Source organism: Erinaceus europaeus, chromosome 6 (assembly GCF_950295315.1).
Source record: "Erinaceus europaeus chromosome 6, mEriEur2.1, whole genome shotgun sequence".
In the NCBI taxonomy this organism is placed as follows: Eukaryota; Metazoa; Chordata; class Mammalia; order Eulipotyphla; family Erinaceidae; genus Erinaceus; species Erinaceus europaeus.
In genome coordinates this window covers 69,905,200-69,932,336 of record NC_080167.1, presented here as the reverse complement: position 1 = coordinate 69,932,336, position 27,137 = coordinate 69,905,200, and the positions used below count along the sequence as shown (strand labels likewise).

Sequence of the window (27,137 nt, the reverse complement as noted above, 5' to 3'; positions counted from 1 at the left end):
CCTTAGTCTTCCTTGTAATTGGATTCGTTTCATTGAAAATGTCTTTAAAATTTATGCGGAAAAAAGTGATTCGTTTCATTGAAAATGTCTTTAAAATTTATGCGGAAAAAAGTTCTGTCAATATTTTCCTCTAAGTATCTGATAGTTTCTGGTCTAACATCCAGGTCCTTGATCCACTTGGAATCTACTTTTGTATTTGGTGAAATACAGTGATTCAGTTTCATTCTTCTGCATGTTTCAACCCATTGTTTCCAACACCATTTGTTGAAGAGACTCTGCTTTCCCCATTGAATAGTCTGGGCCCCTTTGTCAAAGATTAGATGTCCATACGTGTGGGGCCTCATTTCTGGGCTCTCAGTTCTATTCCACTGGTCAGTGTGTCTGTTCATGTTCCAGTACCAAGCAGTTTTGATGACAATGGCCCTGTAATACAGTTTGAGATCTGGCAGTGTGATGCCTCCAGTTCTGTTCTTTTTTCTCAAGATTGTTTTGGCAATTCTAGGTCTTTTCTTGTTCCAGATAAACATTTGTAGCATTTGTTCTATTCTCCTAAAAAATGTGCTTGGGATCTTGATGGGGATAGCATTAAATTTGTAGATGGCTCTGGGTAATATATTCATTTTGATGATGTTAATTCTTCCAACCCATGAACATGGAATATCTTTCCACTTCTTTGTGTCTTTTTCAATTTCTTTGAGTAGTGACTCATAATTTTCAGTATACAAATCTTTCACTTCTTTGGTTAGGTTTATTCCTAGATATTTTATTGTTTTTATTGCTATAGAAAAAGTAACTGATTTCTGGATTTCAATTTCTTCTAACTTAGTGTTTGCATAGAGGAATGCCACTGACTTTTGAATGTTAATTTTATAGCCTGACACATTACTGTATTGCCTGATGATTTCTAAAAGCTTCTTGCTGGATTCCTTAGGTTTTTCCATGTATACTATCATGTCATCTGCAAATAAGGAGAGTTTGACTTCTTCTCTTCCAATCTGTATGCCTTTAATTCCTTGCTCCTGCCTGATTGCTATGGCAAGAACTTCCAACACTATGTTGAATAGTAATGGTGATAGTGGGCAGCCCTGTCTAGTACCTGATCTGAGGGGAAATGCTTCCAGTTTTTCACCATTGAGTATGATGTTGGCTGTAGGTTTGCTATATATAGACTCCACTATCTTCAGGAATTTTCCATCTATTCCTATTTTTTGTAGTGTTTTGATCATAAAGGGATGTTGTATTTTGTCAAAGGCTTTCTCTGCATCTATTGATATGACCATGTGGTTTTTGGTCTTGCTTTTGTTGATGTGGTGGATCACATTGATTGATTTACATATATTAAACCAACCTTGCATGCCTGGGATAAACCCCACTTGGTCATGATGAACAATCTTTTTGATATACTGCTGTATCCGGTTGGCTAGAATTTTGTTCAATATTTTTGCATCTATGTTCATCAGAGATATTGGTCTGTAGTTTTCTTTTTTGGTTGTGTCCCTGTCTGCTTTTGGTATCAGGGTGATGTTGGCTTCATAGAAGCTGGCAGGGAGTATTCCAGTGTCTTCAATCTTCTGGAAGACTTTTAAAAGTAGAGGTATTAGTTCTTCTTTGAAAGTTTTGTAGAATTCATTTGTAAAACCATCTGGTCCAGGACTTTTATTTTTGGGAAGATTTTTGATAACTGTTTCAATTTCATTAGCTGTGATGGGCCTGTTCATGTTATCCACTTCCTCTTTACTTAGTTTTGGAAGTTGGTAGGTATCTAGGAAGTCATTCATTTCTTCCAGGTTCTCTAGCTTGGTGGCATATAGTTGTTCATAGAAGCCTCGCATGATATGTTGAATTTCTGCAGTGTCTGTTGTGATTTCTCCTCTTTCATTTACTATCCGATTTATTTGGGTCTTCTCCCTTTTTTGTTTTGTGAGTCTGGCTAAAGGTTTGTCGATTTTGTTTACTCTTTCGAAGAACCAACATTTACTTTCGTTGATCTTTTGTATGGTTTTCCTATTCTCAATGTTATTTATTTCTGCCCTAACTTTAGTAATTTCTGTCCTTCTGGTTGCTTTAGGATTCCTTTGTTGTTCTTCTTCTAGGTCTTTGAGATGTGCAATCAGGCTGTTTATTTGTGCCTTTTCTTGTTTCCTAATGTGTGCTTGTATAGCTATGAACTTCCCTCTTAGGACTGCTTTAGCTGTGTCCCAAATATTTTGATAGCTTGTGTCTTCATTTTCATTGACCTCTCGAAACATTTTGATTTCTTCCTTGATTTCCTCTTTGACCCAGAAGTTGTTAAGAAGTGTACTGTTGAGCTTCCACATTTTGGCACGGTTACTAATCTTTTGTTGATTGTTAAGTGTTAGTTTAATTCCACTGTGGTCTGAGAAGATGCTTGGGATGATTTCAGTGTTCTTGAATAGGCTGATGCTGTCTTTGTGGCCTAACATATGGTCTATCCTTGAGAATGATCCATGTGGATTTTAGTAAAATGTGTATTCCAGTTTCTTGGGATGAATGACTCTGAAAATGTCCAATAGTTCTAGTTTATCTATCTCTTCATTTAGCTCCCTTATGTCTTTACTGATTTTCTGCCTGGATGATCTGTCAAGTTGAGATAGTGGGGTGTTGAAGTCCCCTACTATGATTGTATTACTGTTAATATATTGCTGTAGCTCTTTCAGTAGAAGTTTGATGTATTTAGATGGCTTCTCATTGGGTGCATAGATATTAATAATTGTTAAGTCCTCTTGATTGACTGATCCTCTGAGCATTAAGTAGTGTCCATTCCTATCTTTTTTAATCTTATCTGTTTTAAAGTCTATCATGTCAGATATGAGAATAGCTGTTCCTGCCCTTTTTTGTGGGCCATTGGCTTGAATGATAGTTTTCCATCCTTTCACTTTAAGTCTGTGTTTGTCTTGTTGAGTTAGGTGAATTTCCTGTAGACAACATATTGTTGGGTTGTGTTTTCTGATCCATCTTCCTACTCTGTGTCTTTTAATAGGTGAATTCAGGCCATTGACATTTATTGATATCAAAGATTGAAGATATTTTAACGCCATTCTTGTAGAGTTTTAGAGTGTTTTGATATATGTCCTATTTGTGGTGGTCTGGTTGTTTATAGGAGACCTTTCAGAACTTCTTTCAGGGCAGGCTTGGTGATGGTTGCTTCCTTCAACTGTTGCTTGTCTGAGAAGGTTTTGATGCTTCCATCTAGTCTGAATGACAGTCTAGCAGGATATAGTATTCTTGGCTGAAAGCCTTTCTCATTGAGCACTCGATAGATATCTTGCCATTCTCTTCTGGCCTGTAGTGTTTGTATGGAGAAGTCTGCTGCTAATCTTATGGGTTTTCCTTTGTAGGTGACTCTTTGTTTTTCTCTTGCAGCCTTGAGGATCCTTTCTTTATCCTTATTCCTTTCCATTCTAAGTATGACATGTCTTGGTGTCTTTAGGTCTGGGTTAATTCTGTTTGGGACCCTCTGGGCTTCTTGAATCTTTATGTCTTTGGTGTTGTCTAGACTAGAGAAATTTTCAGCTATTATGGCCTGGAGAATGCTTTCTTCCTCTCCTTCTCTTTCTTCCTCTGGTAATCCAATAATGCATATATTGTTTCTTTTGAAGTCATCCCATAGGACTCTGTTGTTGTTTTCAGCATCTCTTAATCTCTTTTTGAGATCTCTTACTTCTTTTTTAGTTGTCTCTAATTCATCCTCAATCTTGCTAATTCTGTCTTCAGCCTCATAGATTCTATTCTCTCTGCCCTCTACTGCTTTCTGGAGTTCATCTATTTTGTTGCCCTGCTCTGATACTGTTTTAGCTTGTTAAGCTAGTTGCCTTCTTAGTTCAGAGCTTTCAGATTTCAGCTCTAATAACCATGAGATTATTAGAATTTTCTTCCATATTCTCATTTGTTGTTCCTGCATTTCTGATTACAATTTTTTCAAATTCTTTACTCACTCCTTTTATTATTTCCTTAGCTAATGTTTGGATGTTGAACTCGTTGTTTTGTGCTTCACCCTCTGGAGGACTTTTAGCTGGACTCTTGTCCTGGTTCGATTCTCCAATATTTTTTCTTGTTGTTTTAACCATTTTATATATTATGAGTTTCCTTTATCAGTACTTTTCAAATCATTGATCACTATTGCCTGGATTGACTTGTGTCTAAGTAAGTTAATTAAAGGGTTCACAGTGGTGGAATTTAACAGTTATTTCAATCCCTGAGTTAGAGCTCAGTGGTTTAAAAGCCTCTTTCTTTTTTTTTTCCTTCCCTGTAGGCTATGGGAGCCTGAGGGCTTTTAAACTATCAATAGGCTTCTCAGCTTAATCACTGACTCCTGACCAAGAGATAAAGCAGGGTGTGGCAGAGATAATCCAGTGGTTATGCAAAGAGACTTTCACAGCCCCTCAGCTATGCCTCCGAGGTATAGGTCTTCTGAGTTTCCTGGTTAGATCTCTGTCCCCTGGTGTCCCTTCCTGTCGCTGCTCCAGATTCTGAGGGTAGTAGCAATGGAGACTCGGAGTTGCACTTGGTGAGTCTCTGGGGAGTCCTTTCCTCCCTTCAGCTGTCCCCTTGTTGGTGGAGCAGACTAGAGGTGGTGTCTCAACTGATAAACTGCTGAACTGTTAGCAGTCACTTAATCTCTCCTTAGGCTCCTCTCTCCTCTCTGTCACCAACCACACGTGTTTGTACTCACGGGTGATTTACTGGGTTCCTGTGGTCATTCTAGTCCTGTCTTGTTTCTGTCCGGGTGGTCTCCTTTGGTATTCCTAGTTGATCCGGGAGAGGAGAGGAGAGGAGAGAAAGAGATCTTGCCCTTGTTTTTCATTGTTGTAGTAGTTATTAGTAGTTACTGTTGTCGTTGTTGATGCCATCATTGTTAGATAGGACAGAGGGAAGTGGAGAGAGGAGTGGAAGACAGAGGCGGGAGAGAAAGACAGACACCTGCAGACCTGCTTCACTGCCTGTGAAGCAACTCCCCTGCAGGTGGGGATCCTTACTCCGGTCCTTGGCGCACTTGTGCGCTTAACCCACTGCACTACCACCCGACTCCCCCAAACTTGCATTCTGTGGTCATCAGTAGGAACATTCTGAGTGGCACCAATTTCAGGACCCATCTTCTTCAAGTGGTAGATGGAGTTTGTTATTCAACCCCCCTTCAGAGGATGGAACATTCTCTACCATTGTTGATCCACATTGAAGGCAAGGTCCTATGGGGGCCCCCAAAGGGGTCCATTATGTTGTTCCTGATGGAGATGGCCTCACTCTAACATTCTTCTTACTCCTTCATCTTATCATGAATTCTTCTTTTTTAATTTTATACTCATTCATCTTTTCCATTCCCCCCCTTTTTTTTAGGTTACATAAGACTTTGTGCTATTTTCATTTTAAAAAAATTATTTCAGAGTCTGAGTGGTGCCACACTTGGTTGAGTGCACATGTTACAGTGCATAGGGGCCCAGGTTTGAGCCCCACGTCGCCCACCTGTGGGGGGAGGGAGGAAGCTTTGTGAGTGGTGAAGCAGAGCTGCAGGTGTCTCTTTGTCTCTTCCTCTGTATCTCTCGGTTCCCTTTCAATTTATGGCTGTCTCTATTCAATCAATAAATATAATTGAAACAATTTTTAGATTTTTAATTTATTAAATAATGGAGGACAGAGCTTCACACGAGGCGGAGAGGAACCAGAGCAGCACTCCAGTATACCTGGGGCTGGGGATAGAACTGGGAACCTCAAGACGAACATCCTGAACTATGTCCCCACCCTAAGTGATTATTTTTGAAGTCAATGACTTTTTTTTTTACTAGCCTTTTTGAGTTTTCACCCTATAATTAACATTTTCCATGACATGAATATCTTTGGAGAGAATAACTCAATGACAATGAACAGGGGTAATAAGTTCATTTTTAAAAACAGTTTTATATACCAGGAATTTTATTTTATTTTTTAGAATTGGTTGCCTATGCCAGTTTATAAAACTGCCATCCTGCCTACTCTGGCATGGCAAACCAGTCCCCACCTGCATGGGAAGCTTTGCTATTAGTGAAGCAGTACTGCAGGTCCCTATCTATCTATCTATCTCTCCCCCTTCCTCCCTCCCTCCCTCTCTATTGCCCACTTCCCTCTTGACTTCTGACTATCTTTATCCAGTAAATAAACATAATCAATTTAAAAAAAAAGAAAGAAAAGGGAGTCGGGCGGTAGCGCAGCTGGTTAAGCGCACGTGGCGCAAAGCGCAAGGACCGGCATCAGGATCCCGGTTCAAGCCCCCGGCTCCCCACCTGCAGGGGAGTCGCTACACAGGCGCTGAAGCAGGTCTGCAGGTGTCTGTCTTTCTCTCCCCCCTCTCTGTCTTCCCCTCCTCTCTCCATTTCTCTCTGTCCTGTCCAACAAAAACAATAATAACTACAACAAGGCTATAACAACAAGGGCAACAAAAGGGGAGGGGGATGGCCTCAAGGAGCAGTGGATTCATGGTGTAGGCACCAAGCCCCAGCAATAACCCTGGAGGCAAAAAAGAAAGAAAGAAAGAAAGAAAGAAAGAAAGAAAGAAAGAAAGAAAGGGAGAAGAAAAGCAGTAAACTGTTCTGCTGAAACAAGTTTTCTTAATTAGAGGTTGGCATGACTCCTATTCAGCCAGTAGTTATAGAGTGACCTCATTCGTGTGGAGCACAGCTAAGGTGAGATTTCTGGGGAAAATATGTCAGTTACCTCCCAGACTAACTAATGTCACAGGCCCTCCCATCCTGCCGCACTGAATGGCAGTGCACGAGCAGACTTGAGTCACTTAGTGATGAACTCTGGAGTGGGTGGGATGGACTTCACATTCTACCTGAAGAGCTAAATTCAGTATAAGCCATTTTGATAAAACCTCAAAGCTCTCAGGAGTATGGAAATGAAAAAAGAAAGAAAGAAACATGCTTACACAACTGTAATAAAATAATAAAACACTTTCCCTTCTGCTTGGAAGTCCCCATCAGTATTCAGAAATCAGTGTGAGCTCCCCATTGTTACCAGCAACAGTGTGTATGCCTGGGGGCCAGGGGGTGGTGCACCTGGTTAAGCATGCGCATTACAGTTCACAAGGATGCAGGTTCAAGGCCCCAGTCCCTACCTGCAGGGGGAAAGCTTCATGAGTGGTGAAGCAGTGCAGCAGGGGTCTGTGTGTCTCTCCCTCTCTCTCTCCCCCTCCCTTCTCAGTTTATCTCTGTCTCTATCCAATAGTAAACAAATATATTTTTTAAAAAGATAGAATTGTTCTAGCTCACCTGAACTAACATTAAAAAAGAAAGAAAGAAAGGAAAGGAGGAAGGAAGGAAGAAAGAAAGAAAGTGCCACCAGTAGCTTTTATGTCTCTGTGTCAGTCCACAGAAGCCTTAATAAAACCAGGCCCGCAATGTAACATTAGCTGGAAATTATAAGGTACTTTATTTTCATTGGTCACAAAGTACCTTGGTAGACACCAATAATTTAATGTTGAAATTATTAGCCAGAATGATATCTGGAATATGTTTTTAAATACCTCCCCCCAAAGAAGGAAAGAAAGAAAAGAATAAAACTTTTGGGCAGGGGGAGATAGCATAATGGTTATGTAGAGAGACTCTTGTGTCTGAGGCTCCAAAGTCCCAGGTTCAGTCCTCTACACCACCATAAGCTAGAGCTGAGCAGAGCTCTTGGGGAAAAAAGAAGAAGGAGAAGGAGAAGGAGAAGGAGAAGGAGAAGAAGAAAACTTCTGAGATAAAGAAACAGGGAAAATAGATGGCATAAAAATCTCTCTACTTTTATCTTTCCTAGCAATTATTCACAAGTTAGAAAAGGAATGAACACAAAAGATATGGCCAGTCTCACTCAGCAAAATTTATTTTGTTTTTTCTCTATAATTTCTCTTGATGAGTGTTTACTGAAAAGATTTTATCACGCTATCCTTGGATAATCTCTAGACTGGAGTCTCTTCCTCATAGCCTGTGAGTACACACAAACCTTATTTCCAGTGTCCTGAAGCTTTGGAAACTCCTGTTTATTGTTAAACGAGAGAGGTAGCATTTTGAATGACTAGGTCCTTTGTCATCTGATAATGCCAAAATCAAGAGAGTCTTTGTGATGAAAAGATAAAGGTGAATAACAAGACTTACCTGTTAGAACCTTTTCCCTCTTGAGGCAGCGTACTCGCGCGCGCGCGCGCGCGCGCGCGCGCGCGCGTGTGTGTGTGTGTGTGTGTGTGTGTGTGTGTGTGTGTGCGTGTACTTTGCGCTCCCAAATCTAATTATACAAGACCAGAAAATAAAATTCTGAGACAAACAAATTCTCCATATTTGGAAGCTTTCCAAAAACAAAGAAGTTTTGGTTTTAACTGTGTGTGATATTTTGGGGGTACTTGGGGGGCAGTGAAAAAAAAAGCGAAAAGAAAATATAAAAAAAAAAAGAAGGAAAAGGAAATCAGAGGGTTTGTATCTACCTCGCTCATGGTTCTTACTCTTAGAAGAAACTTCCTCTAGTACAACTTGGCAATTCTTGTTTTTTTTGGCATTGAAAGTTGAGTTCCGTCATTAGACTCGGACACCACACTTCACCTGCCTCTTGTATACTCCCAAGTTGCCTACGTCCTTGGCGATGTCTCGGGAAAGGACAGGTCCTCACTCATGCTCGAGGCTCTGTGCTGTTTGTATCTTGTGGTGATGAACTAAGGCACTGTTTCGATGATGGCAAAGTAGCTATGAAATGAAAATGCGTTCAGTCAACACATACAACACACGGCGCTCATTTCTGTCTAGCCATGAAGGCAGAAAATGAGGAACAGCTCCTTCTCCTCACAGACTTAGAGCTTTCTTAAACCCGTCCACTGTCAGAAATGAATCCTGAGACCCTTGACGTCTTCAGTGAGGCTGGGGGCGAGGACTCCTTTCTTTTTCTTTCTTTCTTTTTTTTATTATTATTTTAAATTTATTTCTTTATTTACATTCAACAGTAAATACAATAGTTTGTGCATGCATAACATTCCCCAGTTTCCCATTTAAACAATACAACCCCCACTATGTCATCTATCATCCTTCATGGACCTGTATTCTCCCCACCCACCCACCCCAGAGTCTTTTACTTGGGTGCAATACGCCAATTACATTTCAGGTTCTACTTGTGTTTTCGTTTCTGATCTTGTTTTTCAACTTCTGCCTGAGAGTGAGATCATCCTATATTCATCCTTCTGTTTCTGACTTATTTCACTTAACATGAATTTTTCAAGGTCCATCCAAGATCGGCTGAAAACGGTGAAGTCACCATTTTTCACAGCTGAGTAGTATTCCATTGTGTATATAGACCACAACTTGCTCAGCTGAGGACTCCTTTCTAAACTGAACACAGGTGACCGTGTATCCTTTGGGCCTACCAGGTGGCTTTGCATCCACCGGGAGCTTCTCAGCCTCCTCCGCACCGTTGATGTTCTGAACGGATGCTTCAGGTCCTGTCAGGCCAATGAAGTCACCTGCCGGCGAAGCGATACAGATGCACCTGTGTAGAAATAAATCCTTCAAATGTTAGCCTGGCTTTTTGCGTTAGGCCTTCTCGGCCTAAGTCAAAGATTTGTTTCACTTGTCCTAAGAGCTCAAGGTCATCAGCTGTGTGTTTCTTTGCTCAGTTGCTGTTAGAATGCGTCAGGGAATAACTCGGCAGTGCTGAGACTGTCCCTGAGATCCATGTATAACATTTCTGTATTTAATTTTCAGTTGTTATTCTGATGACATGTTCTTTTTAGCATCACTGCAATGTATAATTAGCTAGCTGACGTGTCATTTTACAAAAAAAGGGGTGACCCTTGGCTTCGTTTACTCTATAGTGCCTGAACTAAAGTATTGCTGTCTTAGTCCTCATGCTCATGTATGCCAAACTCCTTGTGTTAAGCAGTACCTGTCTGGCTATAAAGTGAATTCTTGGAAAGGGTAGAGAGCATAATGGTTCTGCAAAGAGACTCTCATGTCTGAGGCTCCAAAGTTCCCGGTTCAATCCCCTGCACCACCATAAACCAGAGCTGAGCAGTGTTCTGGTTAAAAAAAAAAAAGTGAACCCTCTTTGTTTCCTTTTTTTTTTTTTCTCACCTCCAGGGTTATTGCTGGAGTTCGGTGACTGCAATACAAAAACACTGTTCCTGGAGGCCATTTTTTTCCATTTTATTGGCAGAGAGAAATTGAGAGGGGTGGGGGAGACAGAAAGGGAGACAGAAAGAGAGACACCTGCAGACCTGCTTCACCGCTTGTGAAGTGTTCCCCCTGCAGGTGGGGACCAGATGCTAGAACCGAGTGCTTAGTGCTATGTGTTTAGTGCAATGTGCACTTAAGTGGGTGCACCACCACCCAGTCCCCTGTTTATTATTATTATTATTATTATTATTATTATTATTATTATTATTATTATTATTATTACACAGCACTAGGAAATGAACTCAGTGCTGCACACTGCAATACCACTGAGCAACCTGCTAGGCCTACTCACTATTTTTAGTGGGGAGAAGGAGATAACTACAGCACTGTTCCGCCATCCATAGAGCTCCCCCAGTGCCTCATGGTGCTTCCGTGTGGTGCCAGGGTTTAAATCAGGGGCATCCTGCCCAGGATGTCTTGTTTTGTACCTGGTGAACTCTATCCCAGCTTCTCCAGTGACATTTCAAAACGAACCATTTGGTCAATTACTTTTGAAACTTCCAGCTAACAAGTTAATCTTTAAACATGACTGGCAGGCCTCCGACTGCATGACATATTCAGCCACTAGCTGAAGCCACTCAAAGCAAGGCCCAGTGCTGAATGTCACACAGCACAGATGCTTTCACTACAGAGATGTCTTAAGGTGCTTTTCTAGAATTAGATCCAACTTTCTAACTTGACACTTGGTCTTCCAGGTAAAGGTCACTATTTCATAGCCTTGAGCTTTAAAGCAAACATATGGGATAGATATTCAATGAAAAGCTGCTTTCTAGAGGCCAATGGTACACATCTGGTTGAGCGCACATGTTACAGTGCACAAGGAGGGGTGTTCAAGCCCCCGGTCCCCACCTGAGGGGGAAAGCTTCACGAGTGGTGAGGCCCCTTCCCTCTTGATTTCTCGCTGTCTCTATCCAATAAATAAATAAAGATAAAAAGCCCACATGTGTTTACAATAATTAAAAGCTGCTTTCTTGTCATGGCAAATCAGAAACTGATTTGGTATTGTATTGGGTTGTGAGAAAAGTCATCATACATTTCTTTTCTATGTCTTTTTAAAAAAATTTTTTTTTCCTGTCTCAGCAGAACTCTGCTCAGCTCTGGCTTGTGGTGGTGCAGAGGATTGAACCTGGGACTTTGGAGCCTCAGGCATGAATCTCTTAGCATGGCCTCTATGCTCTGTCCCTCACCCTTTCTATGTAAAAATACGTCACGACCTTTCCAACAACCCAATAATCGTGGTGCTCGATGGAGTTTCTTTCTTCCTTTTATTTATTTTACTAGTGACAATATTGATTTACAAAATCACATGGCAAGAGGGGTATAATTCCCACCATCAGAGTTCTGAATCCGCATTCCCTCTATTGCAAGCTACAGCCGTTCTCCTCAGGTTGCAGGTTTGGGTTGAGTATTATTTCTACAACCATCTGCCTAGATTTGTATATAACTAACTGCCCCTCCATGGAGCATGGCAAGAAGCTGGATTTTTCTCCTCATACCTCCCCTCTTGATCTCAGCTGCTCTGTGCGGCCACACTTCTGGAAAGTCCCATGGGCTCTAAGCATTTCAAACGTCTGTGAATGGGAACCACTCCACATACCTCTCCAGGGCGTCAGCCCAGGAGGGAGATCCCTCCTTATTAGTTCAGCCTGGAGAAACTGGGTGACTTGACAAGCATAGAGGACCCCCATGTATTTATTCTTCCAGTGTGTGTGTGTGTGTGTGTGTGTGTGTGTGTGTGTGTGTGTGTGTGGACGGGGAGGGGGGCAGTGAAGGGGGCAAGCTGAAGTTTATCTAATGTCTCTTTTCTTTTTCTGTTAAGTTGCTATAGCCCAAGGTGGAGCAATCCAGATTTCTAACGCAGGATCTGACGGTGCTCCAGGACTGCAGGCACTGACAATGACAAACCCAGGAGCTCCTCCCCCGGGTGCCACCATTGTGCAGTACGCAGCCCAGGCAGCTGACGGCACACAGCGGTTCTTTGTCCCAGGCAGCCAGGTTGTTGTTCAAGGTACATTTCATTCATCCTGATACATTTAGAATGCTTACGGAATAGCACGCTGTCTAGCGGTTTTACAGTTTTCTGAAACAGACAGGAGATAGTTTTATCTTTCTTTTCTTTTCTTTTTTTTTTTTTTGGGGGGGGGAGGCACTGAGACAGGCCTGAAGAAGACAGTGTTGCACGAGTTGAATAAATCACACAAGTTCTGGTTGTTAGCAGGGTCACCGGCTCTCAAGAATGGTCAAGTTCAGCATAGCATGATCAATAAAGAGTTGGGAACATGCATGAATTCCTTACTTAAGCAAATACCCTTTATTTGGGGGATTACTTATAGATCTCGACCTGAATGTATTTCTGTGACCCAGTCAACTGACGTTTAAGTATCTAATCCATCATATACTGAAGTGTGAGTTTTCTCAGCTGTTACACAAGTCTAAATTTTAGAAAACCCATTCATAGCAAATGCTGATTTTTGGGGTGGATTTTTTTTCCCAGTTCCCAGTATGAATTTTGGGGTACTCATTTTACCTGTTGTGGATTGAGTTGAGTGTTCGAATGAAACCGGGACATAGCCCAAGGCTGTTAAGTTAAGCTAAGATTCAATTACACTTGAATTCTATATTATTGTATACTCATTAAACTCATGACAACCAGGGTTGATCTATTTAGTAGTAGAGCTTTTAAGAAACCTGCTTTCATTCTGTTCATTTTAGTCTGTTGCTTTATGACACAGTACTAACTCGAAAGGGAATTCTAGTTGTCTTAGTCTGAAAGTCTTATAAATACAGAAAACAAATTGCAGTTCATAACGTGGTAATTAGCTTTACCCTTAAAAACTTGGGTAGTCAACGGGAACTACGTAAAAAACAGAACAGTCACTATTTATGGAGTAAAGATACAACGTTCACCGATACTTCAGAGTCTTCTTTAAATGTAAAGTTAAAACTACCCATCGTGTTTCCCCCATAGTTATGAACTCTGTATGTCTAAGTGAATGATCTTAAAGGATAGTTATTCTACTTTCATCTATGTATAAAATATGCACTATACACTTGATAACTCGTCAATAAAGGATTTTAAAATGTCTCACACAGATAGTACACCATATGCTTTGTGTGTTGGGGGCAGGGGGTATTTAAGAACTTTGCCCTCCCCATAGTCACAGCGAAAGCCTCCTGCATCCCATTCTGTTACCCACCCATTCTCCCATTCTTACCTGGTACAAATCGGGGGCACATAATTCCCCGCCCCCCATATCTCCCTGTAGAAGTTGTATTCCGTGGGAATCCAGTTCTCTTTTCTCTCCACGTGTTATGATGCTGGTTTTCCTGTAATACCAGTTCACTTTTTTTCTCCTTAGTTTATGGATGAGAAATTCTGTATAATGTGTTAACCATTTAAAAGGACCTCACATATCTTTGGTTCTCTTAGAACTCTTTTCTGTACTATTGGTCTCTTTTTCTTATATGCCAAGACCACACCAGTTTGTTAGAATTACAGAACAAATTCCTTCTTTGTTATTTAAAAAGAAAAAGTTTTTTAGTGCAGAATTAGCTGCTGGAGGACCCATCTTTCTTTCACATGCCTCTGGAGTTCGTCTCAGTGTATGAGTAGTCACGACCACAGTACGAAATCAGTGACGAGATCCCACTTCGTGTGTGGACTTTCTCAGGGTCAGTGACTTTGCCAGAGAAGCAGTGCACTTGCAAGACTGCCAGTTTCCTTGGAAGGGACTAGAACCAGGCCACAGCCAGAGGAAGAGGATGACACAGGCCGGGGTGTGGCGAGCCTGGACGGAGCTCACCAGCTCCAAGGTTCTTCACACCGGGCCTCTGGGTTCCGTGAAGGCTTCACTCCACAGTCCTGTTTGACTCTGTCAGCAGCACTGCCCCTCTCCCTCCTTTCCCTCCAAGGAGCTCTGGGGGTCCCTTGTTGACCAAGCGAATCCCTGGGTGCTGTTGCAAGGCCACCTCACCGTGGCCCAGAGAGGCCTGAAGGACAAGCCGCCAGGTTCCCAGGGTGCTCCTGTTGCTCTGGGCCCAGAGATTGTCCAGGCCTCTGGGAGCCAAAGGCCTGGAAACATGGCAAAGACCAAGCCTGCGTTTCTTATAGATCGCAGCCTCTGCAGTATTTGCCATTGTGAACTTCTTCTTCCTTCACTTCCTTGATATTCATTCTTTTTGTTTGCTTTTGTTTGTTTATTTTTATCAGAGCCCTGTTCAGATCTGGTTTATGGTGGTGCTGGGGATTGAACCTGGGACAGAGCCTCAGGCAGGAGAGTCCTTTACAGAACCACTGTCCTGTCTCCCCAGTTCTTTGATACTCATTTTTTTTCAATTTTTTTTTTAATTAATTACTTTATTATTGGAAAGAGACAGAAATTGAGAGGGTATGGGGAGATAGAGAGGGAGAGAGACAGACACCTGCAGCCCAGCTTCACCACTTGCAAAGCTTTCCCCCTGCAGGTAGGGTCTGGGGACTTGAACCTGGGTCCTTGTGCACTATAGCGTGAGCTCTTAACCAGGTGTGCCACCACCTGGCCTCCTCTTTCTTATTTTCTACCAGAGCACTGCTCACTTCTGGCTTATGATGATTCGGGGGGCTTGAACCTGGAACTTGGAGCCTCGGGCATGAGAGTCTGTTTACAGACCCGTTATGCTGTCTCCCCCACCCTGAGAATCATTGTTAACAAGCTCCCCTCCTCCGCCCCATTCCCATCCTCTCCCCTCCCTCTCCCTTTCTTCTCCCCTCCCTCTCAGTCACCCAAGTGTTGGTGACACCTTCCATCCCTCCCCCAGAACTCACCTGTTTTTGTTTTTCTTAATTTATTTCTTTATTGGGGAATTAATGTTTTACATTCAACAGTAAATACAATAGTTTGTACTTGCATAACATTCCCCAGTTTCCCATATAACAATACAACCCCCACTAGGTCCTCTGTTATCCTTCATGGACCTGTACTTTCCCTGCCCACCCACCCACCCCAGAGTCTTTTACTTGGGTGCAATACGCCAAATCCAGTTCAGGTTCTACTTGTGTTTTCTCTTCTGATCTTGTTTTTCAACTTCTGCCTGAGAGTGAGATCATCCCATATTCATCCTTCTGTTTCTGACTTATTTCACTTAACATGAATTTTTCAACGTCCATCCAAGATGAGCTGAAAACAGTGAAGTCACCATTTTTTACAGCTGAGTAGTATTCCATTGTGTATCTAGACCACAACTTGCTCAGCCACTCATCTGTTGATGGACACCTGCGTTGCTTCCAGGTTTTGGCTGTTATAAATTGTGCTGCTAAGAACATATGTGTACACAGATCTTTTTGGATGGATGTGTTGGGTTCCTTAGGATATATCCCCAGGAGAGGAATTGTAGGGTCATAGGGTAGGTCCATTTCTAGCCTTCTGAGAGTTTTCCAGACTGTTCTCCACACAGGTTGGACCCATTTACATTCCCACCAGCAGTGCAGGAGGGCTCCTTTGACCCCACACCCTCTCCAGCATTTGCTGCTGTTCCCTTTTCTGATGTGTGACATTCTCACAGGAGTGAAGTGGTATCTCGTTGTTGTCTTTATTTGCAGTTCTCTGACAATCAGAGACCTGTTTTTTTACCACCCCAGATGCCCCGTTTACTCTGTTTCAGTGAGAGTGCAGACCTCGCAGTCTCTTGACGCAGGCCAGAAGCCTGGCTGCTGCCCCTCACACACTCCCACTGCCCCCCCCACACTTATTCTTCCTCTACTCGGCCCACACCCCACTCTTAGCACCTGCTCTGGCCTTTTTCTTTCTTTACTTGAAGATGTATTTAGTACCGAGTGAAAGGAGAGGAGAGAGAACCAGAGCATCACTCTGGCACCTGTGACGCCCAGGATTGACCTCTGGGCCTCTGGCTCAGGGGCCCGCTGCTTTCTTTCCCCACTGGGAAACCTCCCAGGCGTATCTGATGGTGCCGGCTTCCTGCTATCCACCTCTCTGTGAAGGCCTGGCTCTTAGCAGACAAAGACCGCAGCCCGGATCTACTCAGCTCAGCGCTTCTGTCCCTAACCTCCCGCTCAGATCTTTGCTTTGACACAGGTCTGGGGGGAGGGGACTCCTTTCATCTCCTGACATTCCCTGCCCTCCCCTCTCAGGGCCTGCACCCACAGCACAGCCTCTGCCTCACAGGAACAGTCTCCCCCATCCTGTGCATTATGCCAGCTTCAGCTCAGACAGCACCACCTCCTCTGGGAAGCCTTCCTTGATCCTCCAGATCTGGTACTGGTCACCTGCAGGGGTGCGGAGTGGGGGAGGGGATGTTTCACTGAGTGACCCCTCCTAGGGGTCGCACTCATCACAGACACCATGGCTCTGTTCTGCCTGGATGGCAGCTTCCGTTTGGACTGGGATCCCTCTTGCCTGGTAACATAGGATAAACGCTGAGTAGACGTTGGCTGAACATAACATCAACACTCCTCTTCTGCACAAGTGCTCTGAGCTCTGTGTGCTGAGCAGTGATCACGGTCTGGGCCCGGGACTGTGTACTGTGGTGTGGCTAACAGCAGAAGTAAGCCAAGCCACCCACTCCCTCCTTCATTCCTTTCTCCTGTCCCTTCTACATGAAGCTCTCTTGCACACCTAAGTCCCAGTTTATTTATTTTTATTTTTTTTAACAAATTTTAAAATCATCTTTATTTATGTGTTGGATAGAGACAGCCAGAAATTGAGAGGGGAGGGCCGGATAGAGAGGAAGAGAGACAGAGAGGCACCTGCAGCCCTGCTTCACCACTCGTGAAGTTTTGCCCCTGCAGATGGGGACCGGGGACTCGAACCTGGGTCCTTGTGCAATGTAACCTGTGTGCTCAGCCAGATGCGCCACCACCCGGCCCCCCAAGTCCTAGTTTGAAGAGACCAGGATAAAGGTGGCATTGGACTTCCTGCAGTGTGGAGTGAAGCTGGGTCCTAAGGCTCCTGAGCCCAGGCCCTTTGATGCCGCAGGAGGGGAGACATCAGACAGAAAGCTGTCTGGACACGTGCCACCTTCTTGTCCCCATGTTGCCACCAATCCCTGTTCCATGTGCCATTGTTGTGACTGGCATATGAATTTTTTTTTCTTTCTTTTAATTCTCAGTTCCTTCCGGGGGACTTAAATTCTGTAAAACAGCGTCTTTGATTGAGCCACATATAACGTTACTCCGTTGAGGAAATGGCATGGCCAGATATCAGCAGGTGCTGGAGCCAACTGTAATGTTTATGGAGGAGTGGTACTGAGGACTTGGCTGCATTTGGCACTGTGGATTTATTTGATGGACATTCACGTATTTTTTTTTCTTGGTACATCAAATTTCAGTAATTTCAGTGCCTGCTCCCAAGTGGAATCGGTGAACGCTGTTATTTTAGGAATAGTTGGACTTCAGGGCCATGTAGGAACTCGGCTCAGCAAATAAAACTGTGTTGCTTAGTGAGCACCATTGCTCAGATATTTCTTTACCCTGTGAGTTTAGACGCACCGTGGAATGGCAGAGTCAGTTCTTTCTGGGCTGGCTGTCAGTCTTTTGGTTTTGCCTCGGAGTGTTTCTCCAGCTACAATCTATGAAAACTCTCCACGTGCGTGTCTTGTTTACTTATTGCAGAGACAGACCTAGGACCCAGGAGAACAAAGTGGGCGCTTAGGAAACCCTGTCACTTTTAATGCAAATGAGGCTTCCCCCCCCCCCCCTTTTTGCCAGAGCCCATTGCAACAGAGTTTTATGTAAAAACGAGAAGCAGAAGCCGTGAGAGAGGGTTTACTACGGAAGGTTTTGTTCCAGGGCTTTGGTCGTAGCGGGCTCCATCTGTGACAAAGCCGGCTGATGGCAGTCATAGGCTAGTGATGTCATTGTGATGTCAGTGCTTGTACTTAGCCTTGACTGGCCTTGAAACACTCGTATTGACCTGGGGAGAGGGGCAACCAGAGAGGTCTGTGTGCAGAAGCCCATCATGGCTGTAACTGGAGACGAAACAGGTAAGACTTTTTAAATAAGGGATGACCTCAGCTCTGAAAAAAAATTCTTTTTTTTTTAAGTTTAGAGGGAAAAAAATTCATTTAGGGGCGTCTGAGTGTTGCCAGAAATGAGTCTGCAGTGGCCGAGGAGCAGGAAGTTTGTTTGCGTGCGCAAAGAAAGTGTCCGCCAACTCCGTGCTCGCTTCATCGCGCTGCCTTCGCTTCCTAGTTGGGCGTCTGCTTGCTGGGCCGAGGCCTCCAACCACCCGGCCGCCCTCCCCACCTCCTCCGCCTCCTGCGCTCCTCCACTCCTGCGCTCCTCCACTCCTCAGTCTCCTCAGTCTCCTCCGCCTCCTGCGCCTCCTGCGCCTCCTGCGCTCCTCCGCTCCTCCGTCTCCGCTCCTCCGCCTCCTCCGCTTCTCCACTCCTCCGTCTCCTCCGCTTCTCCACTCCTCCGCTCCTCCGTCTCCTCCGCTCCTCCGCTCCTCCGCTCCTCCGCTTCTCTGCTTCTCCGTCTCCTCCGCCCCTCCGTTCCTCCGTTCCTCCGTCTCCTCCGCCTCCTCCGCCTCCTGCGCTCCTCCGTCTCCTCCGCCCCTCCGCTTCTCCGCTCCTCCGCTCAGATCAACTTGTTACTCCATCTGCAACCGGTTGCAGGCTGGGCGCACGCTCGCTGCCCTGCGGTCGGCTCCCAGCTTCCGATTTCACTGCAAGGGACCAACGTGGCCGCTGGCCGCTGGCAAAGCCCGGGGGGGCGGTGGTGTGGGTGGGTGGGTGCTTGGGTGCGCCTGCTCGGTCCTTCTCTCCCGGGACTTCGGGATGGTTTGCACCCCACCCCCACCCCAGCTGGAAGGCTGACGTCACTGCATTTCCCGGAATGGCGCTGGGCGGGCGGGGAAGTGGAAAAGTTGGGCTCGGGGCGGGCGCGCTGCACGCTGACGTCAGCGGCGGGCATGCCAGGCGGAGTCACTTCCCGTCCCTGGTGGGTGACCGGCTGCCCGGCCCCACAGCTGCCCTGCAAGCCGGGCTCCAGGGGTAAGTGGCCGGCCGCCCGCGGAGGCTCAGCCCAGCCTGGCACATGCTCCCGGGAGCGCCCCGGGGTGCGCTGGGCGCCGCAGCCGCGGGGGAGGGGGGAGGGAGAGGGGGCGCCCCCACCCGGGCTGGGGGCCCCGGGGACTCGATCTGGCGGAGTTTGGCGGGCGGGGGAGCGGGGCGGGACAGCGCCCTCTGGTGCTCAGGCCGGGAAGGGCGGACCCGGCCGCGGGCGCTCTGTCTGGCTCTGGTTTGGTTGGCGGGGCACCTGGTCGTGGCCAGAGGTGTCCTCGTGGTGGTGGCGGTGGCGGTGGTGGAGTGGCGAGTTTTTAAAAATAAACTTTTTAGAAAAGTTTTCTTTATTCCCTTTTGTTGCCCTTGTTGTTTTATTGTTGTAGTTGTTGTTATTGATGTCGTTGTTGTTGGATAGGACAGAGAGAAATGGAGAGAGGAGGGGAAGACACAGAGAGAGAAGGACATGGAATGGAGAGAAGGAATGGAGAGAAGGACAGACACCTGCAGACCTGCTTCACCGCCTGTGAAGCGACTCCCCTGCAGGTGGGGAGCTGGGGGGCTGGAACCGGGATCCTTATCGCTGGTCCTTGTGCTTTGTGCCACCTGCGCTTAACCTGCTGTGCTACCGCCCGAATTCCTTTTTTTTTTTTTTTTTTTTTGCATTTCCAACTGGTGCAGAATGAGTGATCTGAAGCAGCTTGACCACTGGAGCCCTGATTCAGAGTTAGTGTGCGTGGGGGGGGGGGGTCCAAGTCCTCTTCCTAGACAGAGAAGAAGCATTCTCTTCTCTCCAGCAAGGGAAACCTGTTCGAATCATTTTGAAAGTTCCCCGAAGGATCCCACGTTGTTCTCACAGAAGAGCCGGGGCTGTCACACTATCAAAACAGTCCTGAGCTAGGTGATCTCAAAGGCTCCCTGTCGTTTCATTCTGGGGAACCACAGAGCGTCTTGTGCCCAGGTCGGTTCTGTTGAAAGTACTCACTGTCTTTCTGTACTCAGCTCTCAACTCCATTCCACCATTTGACCCACACACACGTGAGAACCATGAAAGATCTTTGATTTCTTTTTGTTGTTGTTGTCGTTGTTGTCAACGAGTCATTCACTGCTCCAGGCCAGCTTGTTCAGATGGAAAGAGAAAACACCACAGCGCTCGCGCTCACACACACGCACGCACACGCATACACACGCACGCACACACGCACATGCACACACATGCACGCACATGCACACACACACACGCACGCACATGCACACATGCGGACACACACACATGCACACGCGCGCGCACACACACACACACACACACTTGCATATATATGATATTTTCCTCGTTTTTATTGAAGACTTGTCATTTATGTATTTCTGAGGAGTAGCCCAGATTGCGCAGGGTTTAAGAGTCTAGTCGAACAGCTTTAGAACCTCCTGACCCTGACCCATGTCGGGCATGATGGTGCAGTAGCTGCGTGTGTGCACAATACATTTATATAAGATTAATGAAAGGATTTCTGATGTGCGCATGCTTGTCTGCCCATATTTTTATAATTTCATTATTAGTTTCTTTAGTTATTGGATAGAGAGAGCCATAAATCAAGAAGGGAGGGGGGAGAGAGAGAGAGACTTGCAGCCCTGCTCTGGTACTCAGGAAGCTTTCCCCCTGCAGCTGGGGACCAAGGGCTTGAACCCGGGTCATTAATGTGTGCGCTCAACTAGGTGCGCCACCACCCGGCCTCTCTGCCCAAATTTTGTAAATACAATCATTCTTTCATTTTTTACAGCGAGAGCGGGGTGCCAGGGATTGAACCTGGGACCTCCAAGCTGCAGGCATCAAAGTCTGTTATATAAACCACTAGGCTATCTCCCCAGCCCTTAAAGGGTATTCTTGACCCCATGAAAGTGACTTTATGACTCACTAATTGTGTACAAATTATAGTTGGGAAAACTGGGTGACTGACCTGCAGAAGAGTTTAAGAAAACTTACTTAACAGCTGTTCGTAGAATCAGATTTGGAAAGTGAATAACTTGTAGCATTATATTATTTGTGTTGGGAGTAGTTTACATTTTTTCTTAGAAATAGTTTGGGGCTATCTTCCTAAGTTATAATGTTGGGAGTGTAACTTTTTTTTTTTTTAGACTCTGAATCTAAAAATCTAGTAAGTTGTATTCAGCTCAGCTTGCTGAGTTGTGAAAAACATAAGAACTAGGATCAGTATCTCTTTATGACAGGTGACTAAGGGGGTAAGGGGGTGCTTTTTCCTCCCAGAGCCCTACTCAGCTCTGTTTTTTTTTTTTTTTTTCCAGAGCACTGCTCAGTTCTGACTTATGGTGGTGCAGGGGATTGAACCTGGGACTTCGGAGCCTCAGGCATGATAGTCTCTTTGCATAACCGTTATGCTATCTACCCCCACCCTCAGCTCTGGTTTATGGTGGTGCTGGGGATTGAATTTGAGACCTTTGGTGCCTCAGGCATGAAAATCTTTTTGCATCACCATTATGCCATCTTCTCAGCATAAGGGGGGATGATTTTTCTTTGGATAATTTTACACAAAGAATGGTTTAGGTCAGGCTGTAACCGCTTCTAGAAGTTGTTGGCAAAACAAGTTGCAATCTTATCAGAGTTTTTTTTTTTTTTTTTTTAACCAGATCACTGCTCAGCTCTGGTTTATGGCGGTGTGGTGGATTGAACCTGGGACTTGAGAGCCTCAGGCATGAAAGTCTTTTTGCATAACCAGTATGCTAATACCCCCACCCATATCGGAGTTTTTAAAAACATGTCACTCACCTACCTGAAGTGTCTGTGTGACAGATTTACTGAAATTGCCATTCTATTTTTTCCACTGTTGCAGAGAAACATTTCATGAAACATAATTTAGAATAATGGTTTCATTCTGCCCTGTTTTATTGACCCGTATGAATCTATTGCCTAACAACAACAAAGGTACTTTGTATTTCCGTAAATTTGTTACACATCCAAGGATAGTAAGTGCAGTCAAGGAAAATACTGACCAGGAGAGCCTTCAGATGCAGTATAGGTTAAAGGGTCAGAGCAGGCATCCCAGAGGAAATGGAGCCCAGAGAGCCACAAGGAGAGGTACCGGCTGGTGCTGTGAGGTGCTCTGGGCAGATCTGAAAGCCACCCACCTGACAGCATGAGGCTCAGATCAGGGGAGGTGAATGAATGACTCTCCAACCTGACAGAACTCACATGGTCCCCACCAGTTTCCCCATCGTCAGAATCCTTGTTTGACTCTGTTCACACCACAGCCATCAAAATTTACATGAGACTGGTAAATTAATATCAGAAAAACAAGTTACAACAGCATATTACATACACATCCTTCTTAAGTGACAATTGATTCCTTCTAGAATATTTACTTAAGAGCAGGTATTTGTCATTATACACACCTTTATATTTCAAGTCAGAATTTCTCCTCATTCACACAGGTGATTTTTTTTCTCTCTTTCCATTCTAAGATTCATACCTGGGAAGGTCTCATTTGACTCCATTAAAGCAAAAATATGTATTGGCTGAATTTTTATATGGTCTGTGTTACAGTGATTATAACAAAATCAAAAACATTAGCCCCTAGGTAGTCCTGTTTTTATAAGTATTTCATTGAATTAATACATTATTTATTTTTACTGGACAGACAGAAATCCAGAGCGAAGATGGAGATAAAGAGAGAGAGAGAGAGAGAGAGAGAGAGACTGACAGACACACATCCGCAGCCCTGCTTCATCGCTTGAGAAGCTTTCCTCCTGCAGACGGGGACAAGGATTGAACCCAGGTCCTTGCACATGGCAGCCCATGTACTCAGCCAGCTGCGCCACCACCTGGCCCCTTAAGTCGTCCTATTTACATAGCACTGGATTTTGTGGGGAAAAGTGGGGAGCAGTGAAAGAGGGAGATCATTAGATAGTGTGAAATACCAGGCAAGACAGCCTGTTTCAGTCATCAGGACTCTGGGCTGATAACAGGGAGGGAGAGCTCTAGAAAGAACAAAGAGAAGATGCTAGAAGCTTCCTGGATGTGGAGACAGAAGCCCGCCCCCTGCCGATGGACCAGGCACCTCAGGCCCTCTTGTGCTTGCCTGTGCCTGCCACTTAGGGGTCACGGGTCATTTAGATCTAACGCGTGGTGTCAGTCCATGAAGATGCCTTTATACAGAGTCTCAGTCACTGCGTAAACGGGTAAAATCACGCCCTCTGGCATATTCACGACCAGCTAGTTGATTTTGGAAACGATCAAATCAGCATTCATTTGGCCGGGTTTCTTTTCTTTGATCCCTACTCCTTGACTTGTGGGCACTTGATCGTTACTACCAGTGTGACGAGATAGCATTGCTGGGTTATTGATGATTTTCCACTTTGAATGTTCTATTGTGAATGATGATATACACTGAAAAGGGTTATATACACAAAGAGCTTAATTATCCTCTAAGGACTAGAACAAAATATAGTCGACTTAAAAAATGTTTTTAATACGAATCCCTCTCTCTCTCTCTTTCTCTCTCTCTCTCTCTATATATATATATATATTTTGTATATATATACAAAACAAGGAACACGAGCCATACATTTCAATCATTCTATTCCCCAGGCTTCTTAGAAGGGAAGCTCCAGGGAGAACTATGTTTATGGATATTATTTGCTTTTAAAGTCATATACAGTATAAGCATAATTTGGAACATTGTCTTTCAGAACTTAAGGAAGGGAAGAGGAAGGGAACTAACATTTGCTGAATGCCTACCATATGCCAGGCACTGTTCTAGACACTTTGACATACATTGCAGGGTTTATTGTGAGTATTAAATGAGATACTATATCCCCATTTTACAGATGAGGAATCTGAACTTGCCCCAAGTCACATGGCTGGTAAGTGGCAGAGCTGGACTAGAACCCATGCCTTTTCTGCTGTACCGTGTTTAAAGCTTGCAAAGAGAGGTATGAAGTTTATGACCAGAACTGAGAATTCCAAGACTTTTCTTTTCCCGTGAAATATTTGATATTAAACCTAAGACTTGACCTTTTTTGCCCTAAATGTCAGGAGTTAGGTGGTTGGAAATACATCATGGTTAAAACTCCTCAGGTTCTAAAATGCCTGGTTAGAAGACAGATATCTCAGGGAAGATTTGAGGAAGCAATACATTTTTTTTTTTTTTAAATCAAGAAATGTCAGTTTTAATATAGGGGATTCTGTTTCTCAGTACTGACGACTAAAGAATTTAGCCATAATAGCTAGTCATAGTCTTGCTAACAAAGCTGATTAGTTTATACATTCCAAACCACAATGGGCTTGTGCAAAAATCCTGGGAAGTTGAATGCAAACTTACCAAGCACTGGGTATATACAGAGTACTGTACCTGACACGAGCTGCTACCGAGTTGGAAAGATATTAGCCCTAGTTTGTCTTTAAAGTTTCTGCTGCTTTAACAAAAATCACCTTGTAAATACCTTTCGTATTACCTTCACTCATGAACATGAATCTAAAGCCTGCTGAAGACGCATGTGCTTTCAGAAAAGAATTTTTACAGTGAGATTCTAGAAATGATGGGGTCCTTTTAGTAGTTAGAGGAAACAAGTATTGACCTTTTGTCTGAGGGGTGGGGGGGGCGGGCACAAGACAGTTGTTTGAACTGGGATTCCGGGAATCTAATCTGCTTTCAATTACCACTGAACTTAAAATAATTTGAAATTGAAGCTAAGGTAAAAATCTTTTTTTAAAAAAAACTTGTTTCAGAAGCGAACTTTGTGATGTTTGGGTTTCCTCCAAATGGGATTCTCTCTGCCCATGTCTTTTTTTTTTTTAAATGTGCTTCCTACTAGGAAGGTCACATTTGAATATATGGAAGTCATCCATTGTTAGTGAGTGACTCAGTGAGCATCAGAAAAGTGTCATCCTGCAGATTCATTGGGGTATGACAAATCTATACTAATCCCTCCTCATTTCTACTGATTCATGTTAGGCTGGAACTGAGTAGTTGCAATCTGATTTTTTTTTCTTTTGCAGGAAATTAAATGAATACATAGTATATGAGAAAAAATTACAGTAAAGCCCAGTTAACTGGCTCCCCAAAACTAATACATTATAACATGTCACCCTCCTTCAGGTTGTTTAAGAGTGGTATTCCTGAACTGTTGTCAGTGCTGGGGCAGGGCATTGAGCCTGGGACCTCGGAGCCTCAGGCATGAGAATCTTTTTGCAGAACCAGTATGCTGTCTCCCCCAGGCTTGCACTAACTTGGACGTCATGTAAACATTCTGTTATACGTAGCTATGAAGTACAGAAGACAATAGATGCCTATAAACAAGACGAGAGAGAGAGAACATAAGGACCCTCTGTACCTTTCTATACGTTGTGTTTGAGCACACTTTTTCTTGAGCAGTGTCTCAAGAGTAGTTCTAGACCAAGGCCTGCATCCCTGTCAGCAGTGACATGTAAACTCATTGGTCACTGACTGCTGTTCCAGTTTTTTTTTTTTTTTTTTTTTTGCAAAGTCCACAGAGACACCAGCTATTGCATTGTCTCAGCCTTTATGAATCCTTCTAACCTCCTTCCTTGGCTGTGCTGAAAGTGCAGAGGAGAGACCTGTGTTACTTGATGCGCCCTCCTGCCTCCTCCAATAGAATCAAACCCTTTTCAGTCTCTCTGAGCTTTGCAGTTTGTAACTGGATTTAAAATGATCCGCTGAGAACGGGGCATCTCTGTATCCATTATCTTAAATCATTGTGATGGATTTAGGACTTGCCCCAAGTTTAGGAGCAAAGATTTTTCGGGTGATCATTTATATATTATTTATCACCACTTTTTAATTATACATAACTACAAAATTATGAGTGGTGTTTCTGTTAAATTTCCAAAGACCTTTAAGTGATTGTGTGCTCAAACCATATTTTTTATTGTCTGCTTCTTCACCCTAATTTTTTTTTTCAGGGGTGGGGGGAGAGGATCTTGGTCTCTGCACCTCCTAAGAGCATGCAGACTTAACGTTTTGAACATTACTTAGCTTCTTTTTTTAGTGATGTAAGTGAAAGGTGTTTGACTCCCATTTAGGTAAAATTTTTATTCTTACTCAGTAGGTACAACATGCCTGCATGAAATAAAGAAGTTCCATGTTCCCTACCTTGATTGGCACTTGTTGGAGGCCAATCTTCATAGGATTTGTAGCTTTTTTTAAAAAAAGTCTTTTTCTTGCTTTTAGTTTGGAGAGAGCATGCGTTTTCTAACACCTCATTAGAGTGTCAAATGAATTCTGGACCACACATTCTCAAAGTTGAGGCACTGAAGGCACACTTCATCACTGAAGTTCACCTGTGTTGTTCTTTTTCTTTCTTTTTTTTTTTTTTACTTTTTAAAAAATATTTATTTCCTTTTGTTGCCCTTGTTTTATTGTTGTAGTTATTGTTGTTGTTGTTGATGTCATCGTTGTTGGATAGGACAGAGAGAAATGGAGAGAGGAGGGGAATAGAGAGAGGGGGAGAGAAAGACAGACAGCTGCAGACCGCCTTCACCTTCAGCTGCTTCACCGCCTGTGAAGCGACCCTCCTGCTGGTGGAGAGCCGGGGGCTCGAACCAGGATCCTGACGCCGGGGTCCTTGCTCTTTTCACCACCATGCTTAACCCGCTGCGCTAACCCATCTGTGTTTTTCTAGGAAGCTGTGGTTTTCACAGAATAGATGGACTTTGACTTTTAGCATCCAGTCTGAAAGCCATGACTATACTACAATTAGAAAGTCACATTAAATGAATACGTATTGTTATTCCAAAAAGCCCGAGAAAGACAAGATTTCTCACACCCCAGCGAAGTCAGTTTTTGACTGTTTTGTTTTTAAGCTGAAAGCACAGTGAGCTGGATTCTTTCTAGTGCCCCTGTCAGTTGCTGGTCGTGGGACATACCTGTGAAGTCATTCAGCAACTGTTGGAGGCACGAGACTTGGATCAGTCAGAGGAGGAAG

The 27,137-nt window shown here is 44.1% G+C and overlaps 1 protein-coding gene across 23 annotated transcripts in view; it reads left to right on the top strand.

Moving 5' to 3' along the window:
• The window catches only part of CREM (cAMP responsive element modulator), a 134,178-nt gene that overhangs the window by 59,602 nt on the left and 47,439 nt on the right, over positions 1-27,137 (top strand). For 9 of the 23 annotated variants that reach the window (XR_009550291.1, XM_060192458.1, XM_060192459.1 and 6 more), the window contains 2 exons: positions 12,004-12,192; positions 24,021-24,125. The exons of 3 other annotated variants lie outside the window; for them this stretch is intronic. Coding sequence is in view for 17 of the 20 variants with exons in the window: in XM_060192458.1 (XP_060048441.1) it covers positions 12,004-12,192; positions 24,021-24,125 (294 nt within the window). In the remaining 3 variants the exon portion in view is untranslated. Of the gene's footprint in view, positions 1-12,003; positions 12,193-17,932; positions 18,162-19,978; positions 20,143-23,957; positions 23,983-24,020; positions 24,126-27,137 lie in introns of those variants that run through there. 11 more of the 23 variants (XM_060192462.1, XM_060192463.1, XM_060192475.1 and 8 more) reach the window with 7 other exon arrangements.